General features: G+C 47.0%; 1 protein-coding gene across 1 annotated transcript in view; it reads right to left on the bottom strand.

The window, feature by feature from the left end:
• Nucleotides 1-1,644: 1,644 nt before the first annotated feature.
• The window catches only part of PKD1L3 (polycystin 1 like 3, transient receptor potential channel interacting), a 73,098-nt gene continuing 54,441 nt past the window's right edge, over nucleotides 1,645-20,301 (bottom strand). Inside the window, exons 27-31 of the mRNA XM_089664311.1 lie at nucleotides 15,411-15,571; nucleotides 12,884-13,094; nucleotides 10,238-10,339; nucleotides 6,896-7,027; nucleotides 1,645-3,205 (exon numbers count right to left, since the gene is read on the bottom strand). Of these exons, the coding sequence (XP_089520437.1) occupies nucleotides 3,095-3,205; nucleotides 6,896-7,027; nucleotides 10,238-10,339; nucleotides 12,884-13,094; nucleotides 15,411-15,571 (717 nt within the window). The 3' untranslated portion in view covers nucleotides 1,645-3,094. The remainder of the gene's footprint in view (nucleotides 3,206-6,895; nucleotides 7,028-10,237; nucleotides 10,340-12,883; nucleotides 13,095-15,410; nucleotides 15,572-20,301) is intronic.

Genomic DNA, 20,301 nt, shown 5'->3' on the forward strand with positions numbered 1-20,301 from the left:
GAAAGATTGATGGGGCAAAATACCGTGACATTCTGGAGGAAAATCTGCTGTCCTCTGCCAGAAAATTGTCAATGGGAAGGTTTACCTTCCAACATGACGATGAGCCAACACACACAGCAAGAATGACCCCCCCCTGTGGTTGGAGGAGAAAAAGGTGAATGTCCTTGCATGGCCTAGTCAGAGCCCAGACCTCAACCCCATTGAAAATCTGTGGAATGACTTGAGGACTGCAGTCCACACACGGTCCCCATCCAATGTCCCTGAACCTGAGCCAGTCTGCAAAGTCTAGATGTGCAAAGTAGAGACATATCCCAGTAGACTGCTGATATTAAAGCAAATGGTGGTTCTACAAAATACTGACACAAGGGGGAGATTTTTTTTTTTTTTTTTTTTCTCTGACATGTTGGTGTTATATTTCTCAGTTGGATGTTATAAGTTGCAGTTGAGTAAATACAGCTGGATAAAACAAAATGTGATTATTTTAAAGGGTGGTGATTATTTCTATACCTACTGTATGGGAAAAAAAGAAAATGGCAGAAATAAGAAATCTTCTGATGTAATCTCTAGATCAGATGCTCCATCAGGGCCAGATCTAGCCTATCTGAACTGGGGGTGCAGTGAAAAAAAAGTCATAGGGCATAATGTCAACACTGCATGTTATATAGTTATAATCCTACACCCACAGTTGATCCAGAGGAAGGCAAAAAACAACCCAGCAAAGCACGATCCAATTTGCTCCTGCAGGGGAAAAGAAATTCCTTCCTGATCCCCCGAGAGGCAATCGGATATTCCCTGGATCAGCTTTACCTATAAATGTTATATCCAGTTATATTCTGTGTATCCAAAAAAAGAATCCAGGACTTTCCTACAGCAATCCACTGAGCTGGCCTCAACTCTTGAGGCAGTCTATTTCACAGCTCTCACTGTGAAGAAACCTTTCCGTGTTTGGAGATTACATTTCTTTTCCTCCAGTATGAGTCGCTAACAGTCTGATACACAGTCTCATGACCTTGTATGTATTGGACTGTCATTAGATTGGGGTGATTAAACAGAACCTGTGCCCCCTTATATCAGATGTCCCTATTAGAGTGCCCCCAAACCTCAGCGTCCCCATCAGAGCACCCCTTACCTCCGGGTCCCCATCAGAGCACCCCTTACCTCCGGGTCCCCATCAGAGCACCCCTTACCTCCGGGTCCCCATCAGAGCACCCCTTACCTCCGGGTCCCCATCAGAGCACCCCTTACCTCCGGGTCCCCATCAGAGCACCCCTTACCTCCGGGTCCCCATCAGAGCACCCCTTACCTCCGGGTCCCCATCAGAGTGCCCCTTTACCTCAGGGTCCCTATCGGAGCGCCCCCCAAACATCAGGGTTCCCATCAGAGCACCCCCGACCTCAGGATCCCCATCAGAGTGCCCCCAGACCTCAGGGTCCCCATCAGAGTGCCCCCTTACATGGACTGTCCTCATCAGTACTGTCCCACCTAGGGGTGGGCATACCTAAAATCTGGGGGGGGGGGCACAGCACACCCCTAGATCCGGCCTTGTGCTCCATCTAAAGTCTGGTGATGAGCAGGTCTTGCTGCCCTCTTCAGATAGGGAAGATCCTTTATACAGTTAAAATGCATATACAGGAGCTATAAAACTACCATAAAACCATTTTATTCAAATATAAGCATCGAAATATACTCAAACATAAGTGTAATGGGGTACATCTATAATCCACAAATGCAATCCAATGCATGATGCAGGTGGTACCCAAAAGCACGGAGCATAGGTTACATGTTTCTGAGGCAGAACCCTCTTCATCAGAGAGGGCAAGGAAGGCAAGAGATTCTTTTGCCTGTATTACAAAATGTGTGCGTATAGCCAATTTAAAAAAAAAAAAAAAAAAAAAAAAATTTTTTATTGGATTTCAAATTTTTCATTGAGGGACAGGAGCTGCTTACCAAGATCCAATTCTTTCAAAAGATCTTTGAGGTGTCAAAATTACATCTGCATTCACATTGTCCCCGCCCAGGGGTCACACCATGACGCGTTTCACCACAACTGGCTTGTTTGCAATTTTGGTTGAGGTGAAACATGTCAGAGGGGCGATCTTCAAAAGCAACTTTAGTTTTGAAATCTCAGTAAAGAACTTTTGGAAGGGTTGGATATTGGTGTGCAGCTCCTATCCATCAGTGTTCTTGACGGAGAGCAAAGACAAGCTTCATGAGCCAGCACCTGGGTATTCACAGCGAGCAAGTATGGCGCAGGTCTGGAGCAGTACTGAGTGTAGGAAAAGTTTGGACTCACAGGTGTTCATTGCTGTATCCCCATTGGGTAGATTCCCTCATTGACCCTGAGACAGAAAGTTTGGGCTACATGTAATTTAAAGAGTCAGTCCCATAGATAAAATATGCAGCACATAGAATGAGAACCACTCATGTTGGCCACAGCAGCAATGTCGCACCAGAAACTCATCCACAGAGGTCTCAGCAGTAAGGTTCCAAGAGATTTAAGAAATTTTTCAGGGGGCTTAATGATTTGTGCAGCCGCTGCTCCCAATTTGACGTCTGTGTGGGTGCACGGTCTTGAGTGCATACTGTCTACATTTAGGGCAGTGCACCCACATTTGCATGGCTGCCAGATTGGGTGCAGGGGCTGCATCCCAAATTAAACCAATGGGACTGCCTGCACAAAATACCCGTGCATTCCAGGGTGGGAAAAACTGGCCTTTGCACAGGTGTATGCTTAAGTAGGCCTGTGTGAACGAGGCCTAACTCTAGAACGGGTCTCCAAACTATGGCCCTCAAGGTGTTGAGGAACTGCAAGTCCCAAGAGGCCTTTCAAGACTCTGACAGCCTGTGGCAAGACTCCCAGAGGCATGATGGGACTTGTAGCACTTCAACAGCTGGAGGGCTATAGTTTGGAGACCCCTGCTCTAGAATGTCTACCCCAAACCAAATACCAGTGTTGGGTGGATTGACCCTTTTTGCTCTTGGTTGCTTGCAAGCCAAACTGCTCTTGTATTATGACTGGTAATACTAGCATCTTGGTGTCCCTTCTACGTCTTGCTTCACTGGTGAGTAGTTCGGCTTGTAGTTTTATATCCGCTTACAGTTCCTTGTCCTTCTCTTCTGTTGTCTCCTTCACTTTTTTTCGTATTCCCAGCGCCCCCGACAGCTTCATTACCAGCATGTCCACAAGTTCCTTTTCTTTATAAGGCTAAAAGGACACAAGGCACTAATTACTAAAAGGGAATCATAGGTGTGTGCATCCCAAAGCTCACACGTGTGTGTGTTTATATGTACAATGTGCAGGGTTCAGGATTGCGCTGTGTACAGAGTGCAGAGTCCAGGAGTGCGCTGTGTACAGAGTCCAGGAGTGCGCTGTGTACAGAGTCCAGGAGTGCGCTGTGTACAGAGTCCAGGAGTGCGCTGTGTACAGAGTCCAGGAGTGCGCTGTGTACAGAGTCCAGGAGTGCGCTGTGTACAGAGTCCAGGAGTGCGCTGTGTACAGAGTCCAGGAGTGCGCTGTGTACAGAGTCCAGGAGTGCGCTGTGTACAGAGTCCAGGAGTGCGCTGTGTACAGAGTCCAGGAGTGCGCTGTGTACAGGGTGCAGAGTTCAGGAGTGCGCTGTGTACAGGGTGCAGAGTCCAGGAGTGCGCCGTGCACAGGGTGCAGAGTCCAGGAGTGCGCCGTGCACAGGGTGCAGAGTCCAGGAGTGCGCCGTGCACAGAGTGCAGAGTCCAGGATTGCGCCGTGTACAGAGTGCAGAGTCCAGGAGTGCGCCGTGTACAGGGTTCAGAGTCCAGGAGTGCGCCGTGTACAGGGTTCAGAGTTCAGGAGTGCGCCGTGTACAGGGTTCAGAGTTCAGGAGTGCGCCGTGTACAGGGTTCAGAGTTCAGGAGTGCGCCGTGTACAGAGTGCAGAGTTCAGGAGTGCGCCATGTACAGGGTGCAGAGTTCAGGAGTGCGCCATTTACAGGGTGCAGAGTTCAGGAGTGCATTATGTGCAGAGTTCAGGAGTGCGCTATGTACAGAGTGCAGAGTTCAGAAGTGCGCCATATACAGGGTGCGGAGTTCAGGAGTGCGCCATGTACAGGGTGCGGAGTTCAGAAGTACGCCATATACAGGGTGCAGAGTTCAGGAGTGCGCCATGTACAGGGTGCAGAGTTCAGGAGTGCGCCATTTACAGGGTGCAGAGTTCAGGAGTGCATTATGTGCAGAGTTCAGGAGTGCGCTATGTACAGAGTGCAGAGTTCAGAAGTGCGCCATATACAGGGTGCGGAGTTCAGGAGTGCGCCATGTACAGGGTGCGGAGTTCAGAAGTACGCCATATACAGGGTGCAGAGTTCAGGAGTGCGCCATGTACAGGGTGCAGAGTTCAGGAGTGCGCCATGTACAGGGTGCAGAGTTCAGGAGTGCGCCATGTACAGGGTGCAGAGTTCAGGAGTGCGCCATGTACAGGGTGCAGAGTTCAGGAGTGCGCTATGTACAGGGTGCAGAGTTCAGGAGTGCGCTATGTACAGGGTGCAGAGTTCAGGAGTGCGCTATGTACAGGGTGCAGAGTTCAGGAGTGCACTATGTGCAGAGTTCAGGAGTGCGCTATGTACAGAGTGCAGAGTTCAGGAGTGCGCTATTTACAGGGTGCAGAGTTCAGGAGTGCGCTATGTACAGGGTGCAGAGTTCAGGAGTGCGCTACGCACAGGATGCAGAGTTCAGGAGTGCGCTGTGTACAGGGTGCAGAGTTCAGGAGTGCGCTACGCACAGGATGCAGAGTTCAGGAGTGCGCTGTGTACAGGGTGCAGAGTTCAGGAGTACACTATGTATTGTATAGGGTGCAGAATTAAGAAATGCATATCTCACAGGCCAGTTTAGCCCCCCCCCCCTCCAGTACAGAACTCTCCCCCCAAACTCAGCCTTTGCTTCCAGTAAAGAGCTGTCCTTTCACCCTCAAATCCTCTCTACCCCTCCTGAAGAATATCAGAGATATTAGAGAGGGGCTGCTGCCGACGGGCAGCTAAATTTTACAGTAGAAGTGTGCAGGATGCAGGAGGTATTTGCGCCGAGACCCTAGAGCTGCGCACATCCCTATCCCCTCCCTCCTATGCTGTCATAGGGATAGTGCAGAGTGCGCACCGCCAAGAGAGGAGCCTGTTGCTTATACACACAGAAGCCGGGCTTGTGTGTGTGCAAGTGAGAGTAGTGAGTGGTGGGCAGGAGATTAGCGCCCGAGGTGGCGGAAATCTGTTCCGGGTGAAAATAGCCCTTTGTGCATGGGGTGATCAGGATGTGCCTAGGCACACACGAAACACCCTGTGCACACACCTATGAAGGGAACCTTTCTTAAGAAAAATACCTGTGCTACTACTTCACATTTAGATGAAGTTGGTTCATTGGCTGTCATGATGCACCTTTACCTTCCCTAGGGGGTAACTGAGCAGTAGAAAGCATGCAGTCATGTTAGCGCAGGGGTCTCCAAACTTTCTTACAAAGGGCTGGTTTACTATCCCTAAGACCTTGGTGGGGGTCAGACTGTGGACAGTTGGAGTAGACAACGTCTCAGCCTTGGTGGTCAGTGCAAGTTAACGTACATAGTGACTGAGGTCAGGAGGAGGAGGATCAATGCCCCATCTGTGTCAGTGGGGGGGGGGGGGAGTAGTGCCCCATCGTTGGTGTTACTGAGAGGAATAGTGCCCCATCATTGGTGTCAGTGAGAGGAATAGTACCCCATTGTTGGTGTCAGTGGGAGGAATAATACCCATCATTAGTGTCAGTGGGAGGAATAGTGCCCCATCATTGGTGTCAGTGGGAGGAATAGTGCCCCATCATAGGTGTCAGTGGGGGTAATAGTACCCCATCATTGGTGTCAGTGAGAGGAATAGTACTCCATTGTTGGTGTCAGTGGGAGAAATAGTACTCCATTGTTGGTGTCAGTGGGAGAAATAGTGCCCCATCATTGGTGTCAGTTGGAGGAATAGTGTCCCATTCTTGATGTCAGTAGGAGGAATAGTGTCCCATCGTTGGTGTGAGCAGGAGGAATAGTGTCCCATCATTGGTATCAGTGGGAGGAATAGTGCCCCATCATTGGTATCAGTGGGAGGAATAGTGCCCCATCATTGGTGTCAGTGGAAGGAATAGTGCCCCATCATTGGTGTCAGTGGGAGGAATAGTGTCCCATCATTGGTATCAGTGGGAGGAATAGTGCCCCATCATTGGTGTCAGTGGGAGGAATAGTGCCCCATCATTGGTGTCAGTGGAAGGAATAGTGCCCCATCATTGGTGTCAGTGGAAGGAATAGTGCCCCATCATTGGTGTCAGTGGGAGGAATAGTGCCCCATAGTGGTGTTGGTAGGAGGAATAGTGCCCCATCATTGGTGTCGGGGAGGAATAGTATACCATTAGTGCTGTCAGTAGGAGGAATAGTGCTCCATCATTGGTGTCAGTGGGAAGAATAGTATCCCACAGGTGGTGTTTGTAGGAGGAATGGTATTGTTGGTGTCAGTGGGAGAAATACTGCCTCATATCAGTGGGAAGAACAGTGCCCCTAGGGCCGCATACAGGCAAGCAAAGGGCCACATTCGGCGATCACTGTGTTAGTGTGACAGCCAGGTCACTAGCATTTTCAGGAGTAAACAGCCACCATATTCCTGTCAACACAGGATTTCTTTAGAGAGACATTGCCATCTTGCCCGTTTAGGACAAGTGACTGTATTCCTGGAAAGGGCATTCCCCAACCCACATATACTTACCTTACCAGTGTCCCTTCACAGCGACCTGCTCCTCCCCATCCAGTGACACCACCTGGTACTTGGGAGTGTGGAGGAGCATATTACCTGCTCACCTGTGATGATGCCTCCTGGGCCTTACAGCCAATTGGCCAGCATTTAAAAAAAAAAAAAAGTGTAATTACCGTGGGGTTCTTGCGCTCTCTGGAGAATACATTAAGTAATGCAGACAAGAAGATGTTCACCACCACCAAGACTAGGAATACGACACAAGTGAAGAGCAGCAGAGATCCTAGGATTGGGTCTAGGTTGATGACCTGCAATTAAACAGACGAACAAAGAAGAACTAGATTCGATATATTAAGAGATGAACTAGGGAATGATAGGATCTAGATGTGAACAGTGCAAAACCAGTGTAGGAGGAAGTCTGAATTGAGAATATTTACAAAAATTCACATTTCAAAAAATATAGCAGTACAAAAGTCAACATTGTGAAGATATGGACAGGATCACATAAAGGCAGTGCGCCATGCAGAACTAAACTGCTTACAAAATTTGGGGATCTCCCAGTAGCTTTTGCCATAATGAAAGGAGTTCACAAAGAGTGGGGCAAGCTTTATGCCTTCACCACTCTTCTCAGCTGAGAAAATGGAGCAGAATAGTGCCCCATCATTGGTGTCAGTGGGAGGAATAGTGCCCCATCATTGGTGTCAGTGGGGGTAATAGTACCCCATTATTGGTGTCAGAGGGGATAATAGTGCCCCATCATTGGTGTCAGTGGGGGTAATAGTACCCCATTATTGGTGTCAGAGGGGATAATAGTGCCCCATCATTGGTGTCAGAGGCGGTAATAGTACCCCATCATTCTGCTCCATTTTCTCAGCTGAGAAGAGTGGTGAAGGCATAAAGGTTGCCCACTCTTTGTGAACTCTTTGCTTCTAATTAATAAAAAAGGAGTATAAAGGGAGCAGTTCAACTGGTGCTGCATACCCTGGACCCCCCTTCCAGCCTCCTTGCTCAGCTGAGATCAGGGGGGAGGAGGGCTGTTAACCCTACATGTTCTGCTCCTGCAGTTTATTCACTGCACGGGCAGAGAGGCATGGGAGCTGTCTCCCATTTGACAGGTCTGATGGGGAACTTCAGCAGTTTTCCATATTGATAACTCCCACAATCTGTTGTGTGTAAGTGTAAGGATTGGAGCATCTTTGAGAAGGGCCACATTGCAATGTCTAGTCAACGGAGTCCAAGCAACTCCAAAACTGCAGCTCTTGTGGGATGTTCCCGGCCTGCAGGGGTCAGGACCGACCAGAAGTGGTCCAAGGAAGGAAAACTGGTGACAGGGTCATGGGCAGCCAAGGCTCACTGATGCATGTGGGGAGCCACTGCTGGCCTGTGTAGTTTGATCCAATAGAATAGCTACTGGAGCTTAAATTGCTGAAAAGTGAATGCTGGTTCTGATAGAAAGGTGCCTGAACACACAGAGCATCGCAGTTTGTTGTGTATGGGGCAGTGTAGCCGAAGACGGGTCAGGGTGCCCATGCTGCCCCGTATACAAAGCCAAAAGCTCCTACAATGGGCACCTGAGCAGCAGAACTGGACCACAGAGCAATGGAAGAAGGTGGCCTGGTCTGATGAATTCAAGAATGGTTTGAGGAACACAACAAATTCTCCAGATCTCAATCCAATCAAGCATCTATGGGATGTCATGGAAAAACAAGCCAAACCCATGGAGGCCCCACCTCACAACTTACAGGACTTAAAGGATCTGCTACTAATGGCTTGGTGCCAGATACCACAGCGTACCTTCAGAGGTCTAGTGGAGTCCATGCCACAACAGGTTATGGTGGGTGGTCATAATGTTAAGGATGGTGTGGATCTTCTAAGAGCGACACTGTAAACCTTGGTGAGGTGCAAAAATCCTTCTCATAGCTAGTCATTCCAATGTGGGGCATCAGATGGAGTGTTGTTAGACTCTGGTTTCCTCCCACACTCCCAAGACATGCTGGTAGGTTAATTGGCTCCTGTCTACATTGTCCCTAGTATGTGTATGTATGAATGTGAGTTAGGGACCTTAGATTGTACACCCCTTGAGGGTTAGGGACCTTAGATTGTACGCCCGTTGAGGGTTAGGGACTGATGTGAATATACAATATATATACACTATATTGCCAAAAGTATTGGTCCAGCCCTCCAAATCATGTGATTCAGGTGTTCCAATCACCTTCATGGCCACAGGTGTATACAATCAAGCCCCTAGGCATGCAGACGTCTTCTACAAACATTGGTGAAAGAATGGGTCGCTCTCAGGAGCTCAGTGACTCCAAGCGTGGTCCCATGATAGGTGGCCACCTGTGCAATAAGTCCATCCGTGACATTTCCTGGCTACTAAATATTCCACGCTCAACTGTTAGTGGGATTATAACAAAGTGGAAGCAACTGGGAACAACAGCAACTCAGCCACCAAGTGGTAGGCCACGTCACATGACAGGGCGGGGTCAGCGCATGCTGAAGCGCACAGTGCACAGAAGTCGCCAACTGTCTGCAGAGTCAATAGCTAAAGACCTCCAGACTTGGTGTGGCCTTCAGATGAGCCCAACAACAGTGCGTAGAGAGCTTCATGGAATGGGTTTCCATGGCCGAGCAGCTGCATCCAAGCCTTCCATTACCAAGTGCAATGCAAAGCGTCGGATGCCGTGGTGTAAAGCACGCCGCCACTGGACTCTAGAACAGTGGAGACGTGTTCTCTGGAGTGACCAATCACTCTTCTCTGTCTGGCAATCCGATGGACATGTCTGGGTTTGGCATTTGCCAGGAGAACGGTACTTGCCTGACTGCATTGTGCCAGGTGTAAAGTTTGGTGGCGGGGGGATTATGGTGTGGGGTTGTTTTTCAGGGGTTGGGCTTGGCCCCCTAGTTCCAGTGAAGGGAACTCTTAAGGTGACATTTTGAACAATTTCATGCTCCCAACTTTGTGGGAAGAGTTTGGGGATGGCCCCTTCCTGTTCCAACATGACTGCGCACCAGTGCACAAAGCAAGGTCCATAAAGACATGAGGGAGCCAGTTTGGGGTGGAGGAGCTTGACTGGCCTGCACAGAGTCCTGACCTCAACCCCATAGAACACCTTTGGGATGAATTAGGGTGGAGACTGCAAGCCAGGCCTCCTCCCCCGACATCAGTGCCTGACCTGACAAATGTGCTTCTGGAAGAATGGTCCAACCTTCCCATAGACACCCTCCTAAACCTTGTGGACGGCCTTCCCAGAAGAGTTGAGGCTGTTATAGCTGCAAAGGGCGGGGCCAACTCAATATTGAACCCTACAGACTAAGACTGGGGGGCCATTAAAGTTCATGTGCATGGAAAGGGCGGGGCCAACTCAATATTGAACCCTACGGACTAAGACTGGGAGGTCATTAAAGGTCATGTGCGTGGAAAGGCCGGCGGCCCAATACTTTCGGCAATATAGTGTAAATTGACAGTGCTATATAAGTACTTATAATAAATAAATATTTGTTTTCATGTCTCTTACCTCATTATAATTAAATATCCCGATGAGAAGGCTAAAAAGGGTCACAAAGGCTTTCACAGGAGTTCTGTAATCACCAATCGACCAGCCAAACAGCAAATTGCACTGGAAGGAAAAGCAAGAAACATAACAGACGGCGGTTCTTCGCTGCCACAACTGTCCTGGGCGCAATTCTTTACAAGTGACGCAACCAAATGTTCTGTATTTTATGAGGTTAACACAACAACTGGGGTACTGCAGAGTCATTGAAAGTCACATTAACCGCTTTCCCGCCGCCCTATAGCAGAAATACTGCTGCAGGGCGGCAGGGGTGCGCCAAATCCCGTATATATACGTGATTTTGCATTTCCGGCCTTGGCTGTCAATCACCGGCACCCGGTGATTGACGAGTATTACCGACGGGGGAGAGAACTTTATGTAAACACCACAGATCTTTCCCATGTCAGCTCCTGCACACTGCTTTGTATGGCTCTGCATAGCAGCATGCTTATAGTGAAACACACACCCAGCACACAGTTAACCCTTTGATCGCCCTACATGTTAACCCCTTCCTGATCAGTGCCATTAGTACAGTGTCAGTGCTTTTTATTAGGCCCCTCTTGATCCAGCAATGTGCACTGGAGTCTCAGCTATCCCAGGACTTCCTCTTCTCATTGGCTGAGACAGCAGTGGGAGCCATTGGTGTCAATCACAGCCAGTGAGCCAGTGAAAAGAGGGAGGGGGCGGGGATGAGCCCAGACTCCGTGTGTTAATGGACAAACGGAGCAGCGGCTGGGGAGTGCTCATGCTCAGGTGCCCCCATAGCAAGGCATTTTTTGCTAAACAAACAAAAAAAAACCCAAAACTTTTGAAAACACTTTTTTTGCTTAGTTTCTGTTATAAAATTTTGCAAACTGGTAATTTTTCTCCTTCACTGATATGCGCTGATATGCAACACTGATGGGCACTGATAGGCAACACTGATGGGTACTGATGAGGTGGCACTGATGAGGAAGCACTGATGGGCGCTGATAGGCTTCACTGGTGGGTACTGATGAGGTGGCACTGATGAGGCTGCACTGATAGACAGTACTGATGGGCACTGATAGACTACACTGATGGGTACTGATGTGGCAGCACTGATGAAGCAGCACTGACAGGCAGCACTGATGGGCACTGATAGGATGCACTGATGGGTACTGATGAGACGGTACTGCTGAGGCTCCACTGATAGGCATCACTGATGGGCACTGATAGGCATCACTGATGGGCACTGATAGGCAGCACTGATAGGTACTGATAAGGCGGTACTGATAAGGCTGCACTGATAGGCAGCACTGATGGGCACTAATAGGCTGCAATAATGGTTACTGATGAGGCTGCACTGATAGGCAGCACTAATGGGAACTGATAGGCTGCAATGATGGGCACTGACGAGGGGCACTGATTATGCTGTACTGATATGCGGCACTGATGGGCACTGATAAGTGGCTCTAAAGGTCACTGATAGGTGGCCCTGACTGGCAGCACTGATGGACACTGTTGCGGCTGCACTGGACTGCTTTTTTAAATACACTTGCCAATTACCGGCTCTCCTCTCTCCTCACACTGGGACAGCAAAGGAAAGTGCAGCTGATAACCGGCAACTGTATTTATATTGTGATCAGCCGTTTCATTGGACCCAGCCGATCACGTGGGAAAAGGGAGCTGTGATTGGCCCTTTACCATGACTGTGATTGGCTCTTTACCATGTCATGTGATCAGCTGTGTCCGATGCACACAGCGATCACACAGCTCGCTGGGGGAGCGCGGGAGGTGCAGTTCTGGAGGACTTCATATGACACCTTCCCAGGACTAGACGACCGCGCTGTAACTGTCATCCGGCTATAGCCCGGTCATCAAGTGGTTAATAAAGACGAACTAAACTAATCTGAACACCAAAAACTGAAAACGCTATTTAATTCATTTTTAATATTCAAATCAAACTCCCCCATCCATCCATCCATCCATCCATCCATCCGTGTCTCCATGCTTTATTTTGTTGAGAAATCTCTTGAGTAAGGGCAGATGATTCACATAGCATTTTTTATTCCTGGAATCCATCTGCCCTTAGCTCAGGCATGCAGGCAGAAGGGTGTGCTTAGCTGAGAAAACCCCTCCTCCCCCCCCCCTTCCTGAAGACTCCTGGGATGTATGACATCACTTCGGCCTAGGCCAGAAACCAGGAAGTAACTGAGGAAATGTAAAAAGACAAGTAAACAGAATACACTTTCCTATTTATTATTATGGATTAAAAATCACTGATGATGATTGACCCCAGGTTCACACCTAAGCGTTTTGAAGAAACGCAGTACAGTCCATTCCTACGGGACAGGTTCACATCTCCATGTGATCCCACGGTACGTTTTTTGGAAAGGGTCAGAGACTTTTTTGAACGCAAAATGTTGCGTTTTCAGTTCTATAGACTTCAATGGAAACGCTGCAGGAAAGCATGTAGTGCATTTTTTCTGCATTTTGAGTTTTAAATCTGCCTAGCAACAAGAAAAATAATAAAAAAAGCAAAACGCGGCAAAAACACAAAACGCAATGCAGAAACGCACGGAACGCAACCTGCATAGGTGTGAACCTGGGGTGGGTGAGAGATTTTCAGTTTAATATCCATCTACTCACAGTGATACTATAAGCCACAAGTAGTATGATGATCGTCAGCAGGAAGCCGCTGATCTCGTTCCAGGATTTCTGGAGGGTTACTGTGATCAGGTGCAGGTTGGGGTTCAAGTTGAGAAGGCGCCACAGTTTAGCGGTCATAAGAGCGACAAGGAAGGCGACGCCATAGCTGTGGGCGGAGTCTATCATCGCGGTCTCGTACAAGCTAATAAACCTGTATGAAAAAAAAAAAAAAAACGCTGTCATTGACACGTCTCTTAGATTGTAAGCTTTGTGGAGCTGGGCGCTCTGAACCCCTCGCCCTCCAGAGGATTTACCCCCCCCCCTCCCTTTTGACCAGGCCATTTTTCGCAATACGGCGCTGCATTAATTTAACTGACAATTGCGCGGTCATGCAACGCCGCACCCAATTAAATTTACGTCCTTTTTTTCCCACGAATGGAGCTTTCTTTTGGTGGTATTTGATCGCCTCTGCGGTTTTAAATTTTTTGCGCTATAAACAAAAAAAGACTGACGATTTTGAACAAAAAACTATATTTTTGACTTTTTGCTATTAACCCCTCGCCCTCCAGAGGATTTACCCCCCCCCTTTCCTGACCAGGCCATTTTTCGCAATACGGCGCTGCATTAATTTAACTGACAATTGCACGGTCATGCAACGCCGCACCCAATTAAATTTACGTCATTTTTTCCCCACGAATGGAGCTTTCTTTTGGTGGTATTTGATCGCCTGTGCGGTTTTTATTTTTTGCGCTATAAAAAAAAATACCCCCAATTTTGAGAAAAAAACTATATTTTTGACTTTAATTAATGTCCAGTAAAAAAATTAAAAATATCAAATTTCATCATAAATTTAGGCCAAAATGTATTCTGCTCTGTCTTTGCTAAAAAAAAAAAAAACAAGACGTGTAAATAAATTTGTTTATGTGAAAGTTACAGCTTTCTTTTGGTGGTATTTGATCACCTCTGCGGTTTTTGCGCTATAACAAAAAAAGACCGACGATTTTGAACATAAAACTATATTTTTTACTTTTTTTCGTGACACAGCGCTGCGTTACTATAACTGACAATTGCGCGGTCATGCAACGCTGCACCCAAATTAAATTTACGTCCTTTTTTCCCCACAAATAGAGCTTTCTTTCAGTGGTATTTGATCACCTGTGCATTTTTATTTTTTTTGCACTATAAACAAAAAAAGACCGACAATTATGAGATAAAACAGTATTTTTCACTTTTTGCTATTAAACATGTCCAGTAAAAAAATGTAAAAAATCAAATTTCATCATAAATTTAGGATAAAATGTATTCTGCTCCGTGTCTTCGCTAAAAAAAAAATCCCAATACGTGTAAATTAATTGGTTTAAGTGAAAGTTATAACGTTTACAAATGGCGGTATATATGTTGGGATTTGTTTTTTTTTTATACTGGTAATGGCGGTGATCAGCGACTTATAGCAGGACTGCGGCAGGCATTCTGACACTGTAGGGGGGGGACTGACTTGGTGTCACTGACATCCCCAGTGACACCAATACAGTGATCGGTGCAAATAAAAAGCACTGGCGCTGTACTAATGGCACTGGAAGGGGTTAACATCTTGGGCGATCAAAGGGTTAACTGTGTGCTGTGCTTTACACTGTCAGCACCTGCTTTGTGTGGCTCTGCTATGCAAAGCAGGGTGCAGGAGCTGACAAGGGAGAGATCTGTGTTGTTTTCCCTGTCAGTGATACTTGGCGATCGCCGGGTGCCGGCAGGGAATCACCTGGGGACAGGGGCGGACTGACCATTCAGGCACTTGGGCACTGCCCGAGGACCCGGGGTCAGTAGGGGGCCCCATGAAATGCCCCTGGCACCTTTTATAGGCTTTTGTGGGTGTGCTTTGAGTGTGGGCAAGGACACAGGGGCCCCATGATCCCCTATTACCCGGGGGCCCCATGAGTTATCAGTCCGCCCCTGCCTGGTGATCAACAGCTGAAGCCGCCAATGACGGCGCAGGTAGGGCACGCACACTTCCCCCCCCACGCAGGTAGGGCACGCGCACCCCCCCCCACCCGAACATGCAAAATCATATATATAGACGTCATAAAATAACCCCCTTTCTGTCCCTCTTGCCCCCCTGCTGAACAAGGGGGGGGCCACGGGAATTTTCTTTGAAATTGGGATTACTACAGGGGTGCCCAAAAGTCCATTTTAAATGGGCCGGCAATGCGCAAGAATGGACCGAACAAACATACATGGAGGATTTTTGCCTGATGGGGCACAAAGGCATGCTAGCGTGTTAGCGTGTGCTGCAATGGAGCTGTGCTGCCTTGGCGCGTTGGGTGCCAATCAAAATGCGTGGAACGGCACCATGCTAACACGCCTTTTGCATTTTTGATGTCGCTTTATTCTAAATTAGCGCAGCGTTCAACGCGAGCCTCTCCATAAGCGCACTCCTCTGCTGGCCATTTATTATTCGATTTTTGGGGAGGCAGAGACATCGTGCGACTGGCACCAGGAGAGTAATGATCCAATATATGAAAAGCGACTTTACCTTGAGCGATTCACTTGGTAGCGATCGATATCCCGGCTCCTGAGAATGATCCGCTTTATATATAGACCGGTGTTAGCACAGCTTATAAAAATAATGCAGAGATCCAGTAAGTTGTTTGTCTGGCGGAAATACGACCGTTTCTGCTCTTTGAGTCGCAACACCTATAAATGAAATACCCATCTGGTTGAATGGCGGCGCCAGCACATTGTATGGACACATCAAAGTTCTACAGACAGATCTGGATTTGTGCCAGGGTTGCGTTCAGGGTGTAAGGGGGTGTTAGGATAGTTACTAGTTTGTCCACCAGGTGGCACCCCCTCCTAGGATTTAAATAGTGGGTTGAGTTGCAGAGAGGAGGGAAAAACAGGATGGGATTGGAGGCACACAACCGTGAAAGTAGAACTATGGGCTAAGCAAACATTTACTAAATATAACAGCCATGTCTATACTTGGGACAAACATAGATCTATACTCAAAAAACAACAAAAAAACAACAAAAAAAAAACCAAAAAACACGCCCCCCCCAAAAAGAAAACACGCCCCCCCAAAAAAACACAAAAACAAACAAACCCCAAAACACACACACACAAAAAACCACTCCCTCTCAAAAAAACCACACATTATAAAAAACAGAAAAAAAAACAAAAGACACCCCCCAAAAAAAAACCCACAAAAAAACCCACAAAAAGAAAACCCCCCAACCCTCCCCCCCACACACACAAAAAAAGCCACAAAAAAACACCCGTCCCCCCAAAAAAAATACACACAAAAAGAACAAACCAGAAAAAAAACACACAAAAACAACCCCCCCCTAAAAATAAAGACACAAAAAAAAAAAAAAACAACACACAAAAACAACACCCCCCTAAATAAAAGACACCCCCCCCCCCAAAAAAAACACACACAACCCCTTCCCCCCCAAAATACAAAAAAAACCTTAAAAAAAAACAAAAAAACAACAACCCCCCCCCCCAAAAAAAAACCACAAAAAAACACTTTTTTCACTTTTCTCTGTTTCTATCTTTCTATTGCTACTTGAATCTTCACATGTCGTGTATTTCCTCCAGATCTGGGCAGGAATCCAGTGTGAGACTTCCTGTAAAAAAGACCGCTCACTGCTGCTCTCTCTCCTTCTGCAGGGTGACTGGTCTTGTCTCCGCCCCCTCCTGTAGTTTTCTCTGGGCTTCCTGTAGTAGGTGGAGCCTACTGGGTCCCTCCCACAGCTCTGCTCTCTCTATTTTTGCAGGGTGACTGGTCTTGTCTCCGCCTCCTCCTGTAGTTTTCTCCACGAAGCCTGTAGTAGGTGGGGCCTGCTGGGTCCTTCCCACAACTCTGTTCTCTCACCTTTGCTTGTTCTGCATAGCCCTGACCCTGAAGAAGTCCAGTCCCTATTTATGACTTCCTGAGACCCCCCATAAGGATCAGCATTAACGTGATTATACAAGTAGCGTGCTGGTGAGTGCACATCCATAGAAGGAGGTGGATTCCTAGGTTGGATCATGAGCACTCTCGAGGATCCCAGCTGGTATTGCTGCAATCATATACAAAAACATGCAGCGCTAGAGTGAATGGATCTATCTCATGATACGGAGTGACCACTTAATGAGATATAAACGCAGCTACCATAATAGTCTTAAGCAACCAATATTATATCATTCTCATAGTTAAGAAGGTGTAAATGGTGATAAAGGTGTCAAAGTCAATCTATCATAGGAGTGACGTAAATCTGTGACATCTGTGGTAGGAAATGTGGCTGTAGAATGCACTAACCAGATAGCGCAAATAAAAGCGCATTGGAGTAAAATGACCTACTCCTGGTCACTGGATCAGGGGACCTGCCGGAATGGTGGTCGTCTCTACTGTGGTCACCAGAGTCATCCGTGTCCTCTGCAGTTATGGAATTCCCAGGTATCCAGTGGAATAAACGCTCATCCGGTATGCAGTAGAATCCTTGTGTCAGCGACCTCCAGGGGTGCGATGTCCGCTCAAGGACCAGGAATCACCTTCAGGGCTCAGAAATAAACCCAAAAAGAGGCTTCCGATAGTGTGATAACTTTTATTATGGAGTAGTAGACAAAAAGCGAACTTACATGGTGCAATATACACTTCCAAAGATGGCCGCCCGTGTCAAGGTGTGGACCATGTGGGTAGTGGTTGTGGGTCAAGTAGCATCTCCCTAACGCGTTTCGTGGCAACTGCACGTTATAAACGCGTTAGGGAGATGCTACTTGACCCACAACCACTACCCACATGGTCCACACCTTGACACGGGCGGCCATCTTTGGAAGTGTATATTGCACCATGTAAGTTCGCTTTTTGTCTACTACTCCATAATAAAAGTTATCACACTATCGGAAGCCTCTTTTTGGGTTTATTTCTGAGCCCTGAAGGTGATTCCTGGTCCTTGAGCGGACATCGCACCCCTGGAGGTCGCTGACACAAGGATTCTACTGCATACCGGATGAGCGTTTATTCCACTGGATACCTGGGAATTCCATAACTGGAGAGGACACGGATGACTCTGGTGACCACAGTAGAGACGACCACCATTCCGGCAGGTCCCCTGATCCAGTGACCAGGAGTAGGTCATTTTACTCCAATGCGCTTTTATTTGCGCTATCTGGTTAGTGCATTCTACAGCCACATTTCCTACCACAGATGTCACAGATTTACGTCACTCCTATGATAGATTGACTTTGACACCTTTATCACCATTTACACCTTCTTAACTATGAGAATGATATAATATTGGTTGCTTAAGACTATTATGGTAGCTGCGTTTATATCTCATTAAGTGGTCACTCCGTATCATGAGATAGATCCATTCACTCTAGCGCTGCATGTTTTTGTATATGATTGTCCACCACGAGGCGTCTTGGAGGCTTGCCTTTCATGCCAGCTGCTTTTATATTTCGCTCTAAAACTGTCCAGCGCTCGTTATACTCCTTTTTCTATTGGTATTGCTGCACCTTGTAGTTCTACGAACACCGGGTATGCTGTGACCTTACACTTACATCTGAATTGATTACTGTGGGTTTGTTACCTTGCCTTTTGTGCTAGCGGCTACCATATTATCTGCGCTCGCCTCATATCTTGTGTTATATCTCTAGTGTTAGTTTTCTGCCACACATTTTGCTTTTAGGCCAGAAAGTTCAGTTTTGGTCCCATCTGACCAGAGCCCCTTCTTCCACATTTTTGCCCACATGGCTTCTCACCAACTGCAAACAGGACTTCTTATGGCTTTCTTCCAACAATGGCTTTCTTCTTGCCACTCTTCCATAAAGGCCAGATTTGTGGAGTGCCGACTAATAGTTGTCCTGTGGACAGATTCTCCCCCCTCAGCTGTGGATCTCTGCAGCTCCTCCAGAGTTTCCATGGGCCCCTTGGCTGCTTCTCTGATGAATGCTCTCCTTGCCGGGCCGGTCAGTTTAGGTGGACAGCCATGTCTTGGTAGGTTTGCAGTTGTGCCGTACTCTTTCCATTTTCGGATGATGGATTGAACAGTGCTCCGTGAGATGGTCAAAGCTTGGGATATTTTTTTTATAACCTAACCCTGTCCTAAACCTTTCTACAACTTTATCCCTGACCTGTCTGGAGTGTTCCTTGGCCTTCATGATGACTGTTTGTTCACTAATATTCTCTAACAAACCTCTGAGGGCTTCACAGAACAGCTGTATTTATACTGAGATCACATGACACACAGGAGGACTCTATTTACTAATTAGGTGACTTTTGAAGGCAATTGGTTCCACTAGATTTTAGTTAGGGGTATCAGAGTAAAGGGGGCTAAATACAACTGCCGCCACACTTTTCAGATACTGTAATTATCTGAAAAAAAATTGAAAACCATTTTTCATTTTCCTTCCACTTCACAATTATGTGTTGGTCTATCACAGTGGTCTCCAAATTGCTGCCTGGGGGACACATGCGGCCCTTCACTTGCTTTTATATGGCCCTTGGGGCACTATTTCCACTGATACCAACTGGGTATAAGTCCCCCCACTTACACCAATGAAGGGGTGACAACTCCTTCCAATGACACCAATGATGAGGCACAATTCCTCCCAGTGACACAAATGATAGGGTCCAATGACATCAATGATGGGGCAGAATTCCTCCCACTGACACCAAACGAAGGGGCATTATTTTTTTCCCACTAACGTCAGGACCTTTTTTACTCCCACTGTCTGCAGTCCGGCCCTCGTAAAGTCTGAAGGACAGTAAACCGGCCCTTTGGGGTCAATCACAAACCCCAACAAAATAAATTTACGTTTTTGGTTGTAACATGACAAAATGTGGAAAATTTCAAGGGGGAGGAAGACTTTTTCAAGGCACTGTATTGTGTTTTGTTTTTTAATTCATTAAAGTGTATTTTTTCCCCCAAAAAATCGAGTTTGAAAAACCTCTGCACAAATAAGTGTGACAAACAATTGCAACGATCGCTTTTTCATTCTCTAATGTCTTTGCTGAAAAAATAAATAAATACATAATAATATTAATAATAATAAATATATATAATTTTTAGGGGTTATAAGTAATCTTCCAGCAAAAAATACTGATTTAAACTTGTATAAAAAAATTGCTAAAAAATGTTTGATCTTCAAGTGGTTATTTTTGTACAAAAAAAAGCACTTTAGGCCTGAACTAGCCACGGCTGAATTCAAGCAGTGTACATGGAAAGTGCAGAGTCCTGGAAGTGCCCCTGCGGAGTACAATACCCCATTACCAATCTCAATGACCATGCACAGCACCACAAGGCTCTCCTGCCCACTCACCTCCCCAGTAGTCTGCATCTCATAATACCCTGATTTCTAATATATTTGCAAGAAGGAAATACTTCACAAACTCCTAATCTCATTCTTGTGAAGGTCTTTAGATATATTGGCTTGTT

Source organism: Staurois parvus, unplaced genomic scaffold, assembly GCF_062004578.1.
Source record: "Staurois parvus isolate SC_StPar_1 unplaced genomic scaffold, SC_StPar_1.0 ptg001880l, whole genome shotgun sequence".
NCBI classification, from domain to species: Eukaryota; Metazoa; Chordata; class Amphibia; order Anura; family Ranidae; genus Staurois; species Staurois parvus.